Source organism: Leucopleurus acutus, assembly GCF_964270905.1.
Source record: "Leucopleurus acutus genome assembly, chromosome: 8".
In the NCBI taxonomy this organism is placed as follows: Eukaryota; Metazoa; Chordata; class Mammalia; order Artiodactyla; family Delphinidae; genus Leucopleurus; species Leucopleurus acutus.
In genome coordinates, this window is record NC_139151.1 from 9,084,408 (window position 1) to 9,090,726 (window position 6,319).

General features: G+C 42.0%; 1 protein-coding gene across 1 annotated transcript; it reads left to right on the top strand.

Annotated features, from left to right (window-relative positions):
* Nucleotides 1-277: 277 nt before the first annotated feature.
* On the top strand, nucleotides 278-5,664 carry LOC309964900 (acrosomal protein SP-10-like; the record flags this gene model as incomplete). The annotated part of the gene is made up of 4 exons (XM_082844083.1): nucleotides 278-329; nucleotides 2,492-2,843; nucleotides 4,628-4,779; nucleotides 5,540-5,664. 4 exons carry the CDS (start codon nucleotides 278-280, stop codon nucleotides 5,662-5,664), a joined length of 681 nt encoding a protein of 226 aa, XP_082700209.1.
* Nucleotides 5,665-6,319: the final 655 nt, after the last annotated feature.

Below are 6,319 nucleotides of genomic sequence, written 5' to 3' on the forward strand. Positions count from 1 at the left end.
TTTTGGTAATATGAGTTTTTAAGGTAGGGCAGAGAGCCCCAATATACCATGGTGCATGAGCCTTCACACTACAATTTGCCATGGGTTGCCAGAGGTCCAACCTGCCTGATTGGGGACATGAGCACCTCAGAGCACAACACATTGTGAAGAATCATGGATTGTTTCTGAGGTTCTAGAATCCCAGACTCTGTGGCTCAGCACTGGGAGCTTCTGCTCACAGTCTTTTTCACGGCTCTTGGGTGCCCCACACCAGGGTGCCCTCTGTCCCAAAATCCAGATGAAGAAATGTCTTCTATTAGTGAGTCTGTATCTGCTTGGATCTGCCAGAGGTAAGTCCTCTTGTCTTGGCTGTGGGTGGACATGTAAGAGGCACCTTTAAGGCATTTCAGCCCTTGAAGAAGGAAGGCCAGTATCTTAGTTACCCAAACCAATCTAACTCAGAATTAGGAATAGCTGAACAAGTTCAACTCTGAGATCTACTGAACCGGTGGTGGGTTCCTCCTAGTTATGGCTTCACCATCAGAGACTGGCTTAGCACAGTCTCGTTCCTAGTACTTTCAGCCACTTGACATTGTATCTGATGCTCTGTGAAATGAGAAGATTGGTCTAGGGGTTCTGCGGAGGTCCAGTGAAGGTTTGCCCCCGTGAACTGAGTGTAAGGGATCCTTGTGTAGTTAATGTAGAAGGAGAGACATGAGGAGATGGGAGTGTGGTATGCCTGGAAAGTCATCCGAGAACACAGCATGGCTCTGGACCAGAGAACTTACAAGCCACTCTTTCATTGGTCTATCCATCCAGTGGTATTTCCTCTTTCAGGACCCCCATTCAGGGTGGGCTCTGTTCCCTCCTTCCTCCTACAGGAGAAGTGAGAGGCCATGAGCTCTGAGCTGTCTATTAAATGACAAAGTATTTTCTGTAATGTCAGTTCTCAGAGATTTTGTCTTTTGCTTTCTTAGACTTTCAAAAGTTGACTGAGAAACGTAGCTACATAGCTACCAGATGGTAGTATGTCCTAGCCACTTTGTGAGGCAGTGAGTCATAAACTATAAGCATGACAAAGAAATTAGTGTGTTTTTCAAGCCTCCCTTCCGTATCAGAAATTTCTTTATTAAAACTTCTGTTAACTTTTGAAGGATCAGTCAAGAAGATGATATTTCTGTAACAACTTTTTAAAATTAAAAATTCCTTAAAGCCTTAGTAAATCTTACCTTTCCTTTATCAACATATTCTAATGCTAGCCTTTTGAAAGTTATTGATTGTAAGGTCTTCAAATCACTCAGAATACATACACACACACACACACACACACACACACAAATATATATATTTGCAGGATTCTTACAGAGCTAGAGTATTTTGGGGACTTAGGCCTCAAAGATCCTGTAACTCAGCTTTTGACTAGGATTAATAATTTAGTCATTATAGTCTACTCACCGCCCTTCTCTAGGTTACTCAGTCTAAATCAGTTACTCAAAGAGTAATAATTTTTAAAAAAAGTAATAACCAAATTGTCTGCTTGGTGCTACACTTAATAAAATGAAAGTTGTACTTAAGGATATTTGTCTGACAGCCACTAATAAGCTGGATTAAATGTAGAAGAGAGTGGTCAGAACAGAACGACCAGCTAAGAGTTTTGTAATTCCAAATGCAAGGTCAGGAGGAGGGAAAACTAAAAGTAGCTGAGCACTTGAGCAACGGACTAGGCACTTCACAGTTTATCTTATTGAATACTCATGACAACTCCGTAAAGTAGGTGTAAATGATATGTCACAAGGAATCTCAATTCAGGGATATAGAAGCAAAGATTGTTTTTATCTTAATAATTAACAGCAACTTGGCTTTGTGTCCCCAACTCACATGGATTGGGGTTGAGTGTGTGAAAGAACATGAACTTGCCAAGTAAAGGTGTCTTAGTGCCTTCTGGTAATTTTTGTGGGTTCATTAGATATTTGTCATCTCTAGCTTAAAATTTATCTTGTCCAAAGTTTAAAATCTTCCACCCTCAGTTTCAGCTAGAATTACTCAGCTACTGAAACAATTTGCTTTCTCTCCCCCTTGTATCTCCATGCTTACCTTTCACCCACAGAGGAACTGGAGGGAGGCTAGTGGTGGACTTCTGATTACATGAATGATGGGACATTGATTTCCTGATGTTGGCTCTGTCAGGGAGGCACAGTGCTTTTGGTGCTGGGTGAGGAGGCCCCCATGTGCCCACTCAGGGTACACAGATCCACACAAATGTTGTGGATCTTAAAATTCTTCCCTTCAATCACAGAGGTGGTCTCTGTGTTTCCTTAACACCCCTGTCCTTCATGGTCTCCCAGGTAATTGGTTGACTGCATCCAACATCTGCAGTATCTTCAGTGCTTGACCTAGGCCCCCAGAAACCTAGGAACCCCACAACATTAGCCTTGCTCCATAGGAAAGAACTCTTTATCCAGACGTCCTCTCTCACCTTTACCATCTCTCTTCTGTTATTTCTCCATCCCAGGAGCATCAGGTCAATCTGATGAGCTTCCTGGCTCTCTGGATCATCAAGCTTCAGTTCAGCAACCTTCAGGTGACTACTTTTCACTTGAAAACCCTTCAGATGGTGAGGCTTTATATGAGACTTCTTCAGGCGAGAACACTTTGAGTGAGCATGGTTCAAGTGAGCACACTGCGGTTGAACACGCTTCAAGTGAGCATGCTGCAGGTGGGCATGCTGCAGGTGAACACGCTTCCAGTGAACAACCTTCTGGTGAACAGCCTTCGGGTGAACAGCCTTCAGGCATCCCGCCTTCAAGCACAATTTCAGGTGAGCCACATTTGGATGGGTGCCCATCCTTGACTTCAGGTGGGAAGTAGGTAACACATACAGAAAACCAATTTTAAGGAGTTTAGAAGAAAGAATAGTTCATACACTTCACAAATAGCTCTCCCAAAGAGAGCTGTTTACATTTTACATCTCTTTACATTTCTTTACAATAATCCCAGGTGGCAAGATCCAGGTTTTGTGGGGCCCTTTGGAGGTTAAACTGTTCAGAGGGCCCTCTTTAAGAAAAACAAAACAAATATAAAAGTACCAGCAGTCTCTCCAACTTCACTCTATGTAAGAAATTGTGAATACAGATGCCCACAGCTCCCCTGGAAGGGGCTCATGGAAGAAAACTTTGGTGAGCTTCATGCTAAATCTGCCTCTTAACAAACTATGTCAAAATGCTTTGCAAACCCTCTAAAGAGATGTCTAGCAGTGGAGCTGGTAGATCTTGGTCTTCATGTTTGAACACGGTGTCAATGGAAATAATAAACAATCAATAATAATAATAGAAAAGAGTTTTATTTGAGCCAAAGTGAGGACTATAGCCCAGAAGCCAGCTTCCCAGATTACTCTGAGAAACTGCTGTGGAGGAGCAGAGCTTTCAGAAAATTCTATATCTTGTCAGAACAAAGAACATTAAACAAGTCAGGGATACACTTCTTCAAGGTTAAAAACAAACAAACAAACAAAAAGACCAGCACATACATGTACAGTATGGCCTTGGCACCTGGGAAGGGAGTTTTATCATCAATGGAGTACTGGAACTGGCATCCCATAAAGAGGGGTATTTCATCTTTATTTTTAACGTGGACATTTTTTACTTCTGGTTAATGTGAACTTTTCTTTAATAATTAAAGCAGTTGTTCAATAGGCCACAAAGAGGCTGTTTTAGTTAGCATAAAATTCAAGTTAACTAATGTATAAGCCAGAACAACTTCTCCATACCTCACTCAATATGTGAACATTTCTTTCATCAATGGAAAGTAAAGCATGCTGACACTTTTGTCTGTTAGATCCAGAAATAAGTTCCCAGGACAACTGCAATTCTTTGGCTCTTACTCAAAAGGGGTTCTTCAAGGAAGGAAAGCAAGATCCAAGTTTTAATGTCTCAAGTTATTACCAGACATAGACACTTTATATTTCACCCCATTACATAAGTAGCAGTATTCCAAATTTTCAGACGAGAGAAGTTACATCATCCGGCTAGAAAGTAGCAAACCTTGGATTCAAACTTAAGTCTGACTCCAAAGCCCATATTTTTTCCACTTTATGCTTCCTTAATTAGGGAATTGGCAGTGGAGGTAGAGAGGCAATATGGAATCGCTTCAAAGAGACTGTGCTTTGTGACAAACTGACCTGACTGAAGGTCACTTTGAGAATAGAGAATTGATGTAATGTTTGCAACATTACAGCATTCTAACACAGCTTATTAATCAGTCAGATTTCACTGCAAGTGTTTGTGCAGTGAGAGTATGATGGGGAGTAGGAAAGGGAGCCAGTCACATGAGGAGTTCTATTGCTCCTATTGAGTTAGACACGGCAGAAGGGCATCTAATGATAAATGTCCGGGAAGCCACTGGGTGATGAATTAGAATAAAAGTCAGTACTAGAGAGAAATGTGGGATTCATCAGTAATGAAAATCATAAATGAAGCAATAAGAATGAAGGCATTTCCTTTGGCACAGAAGAGAAAATATGCTCTTTCAGACACAGAGCCCTCACATCCCTAACAAGAGCCAGGAAATGAAATGTGTTGTATCCACCTACTTGTTGCCCATCATCCCTCCCCAGATGAGTGACTCAAGGCTATACAACCTGGATCCTAAGGTTATTTCATCAGGCTGATCTTAAATTTTCAGGCCCAGTATTAAATTGCCACACATGCTCTTATATGAATGACCAAGGAATATGTCTTCAAGGAGAGGGAGTCTGTTCCACTCAGAATTCCCAGCAGTGCATGTTAAAGAAGATCTTTGAAGGTATGTGGGGACTTCATGAGCCAGTCTTTGCCAGAGAACACATCAACCAGCTTGAGTACTGATGGGGAGGAGATAGGGTGGCAGGGGCCAAGGAGGGAACAGCTGTGATTCCACAGAAACTTGGAGATCCAGGAGAACCTTATCCTTTCAAGAATCAAGAGCAGAATTCCAGCTATTGAGGGAGAGGCCCTTCCCAGCAGGCTTACGATGTCTTAAAAAGAGGCAGGGAGATTGGCTGTCTCTTCCTATTAAAGAAATGTGTGGGTTTCCCCTTGAGACATTGACAGTAAGCTCAGGAATGTGTCTATCTTGTTCATGGCTATATATTCCTAGCACTTAGCACAATGTCCAGCCCATGGTAGGCATTTAGTAAAATTGAATACATGAGTTAAGTAATAAACAGTTGTCCACCAGTCTGTGTTCACAGGTTGGCAGACCTGTATATGTGTCTTCCTACATCTCTCTACCCTTACACTCAGTCCTCATCCTCAAAATAAGGAAGGGATCTTGGTTACTTCCATCCCATGAACTTCCCTTGACTGCCTGACTTCCCTTGTGGTTTGTCTGGTCCCTCACTAGAAAGAGTGGGCAACTGATCAGGGGAAGGGCCCAGAAGAAGCAGATGGAAGGGAGGAAGGAAAGAATATACAAGTTGGAGGACTTGGTCGTGCCTACATAGGGACACTGGGAACCATGGATGAAAGCTAAGATTGGAGGAGGAAGCTTTCTGCTCATTACAGTCTGCCTCTGCTTCTTTCAGGTGAAAAACTTCAATTCATTGTCCAGGGCTGTGAAAGCATGTGCCCATCCATGAACCAATTATCCCATGGAACCAGGATGCAAGTTATATGCTGTCGGAATCAATCTTTCTGCAACAAGGTCTAGAAGCCTGTGCCCTTGCTTCCTGCTCTGAGTCAGGCAGCAAAAGTCCTCCATCACCCTACTGGACTCAATTTGTATTTAGTTTCTTCCCCAGTAAAAAACTAATCACATCTTCCTCTGCCTGACTATCAGACAGGAAGCTCAAATATCTTTCCTCTCCTATCCATGCCCTGTTACACATTCTTCTCTGGCTTCCAACTTCCCTATCCCCTTACCCCATCTCTCAACATTCTTTTCTTTTTCAATAAATTCCACATGATTAAAGAATATAGACTCCAGACAGAGTCTTTTGCCATCAACCAGAGGCAGGGTCACTCTGAGCTTCCTTCTGCTCCACACAATAAAGTAGATCCATTTTATTTCTTTATATTTCCTTTTTTTTTGAATTTTATTTTATTTATTTTTTTATACAGCAGGTTCTTATTAGTCATCCATTTTATACACATCAGTGTATATAGGTCAATCCCAATCTCCAATTCATCACACCACCACCACCCTGCCTCTTTCCCCCTTTGGTGTCCATGTTTGTTCTCTACATCTGTGTCTCAATTTCTGCCCTGCAAACTGGTTCATCTGTACCATTTTTTAGGTTCCACATATATGCGTTAATATACGCTATTTGTTCTATTTCTGACTTACTCTGTATGACAGTCTCTAG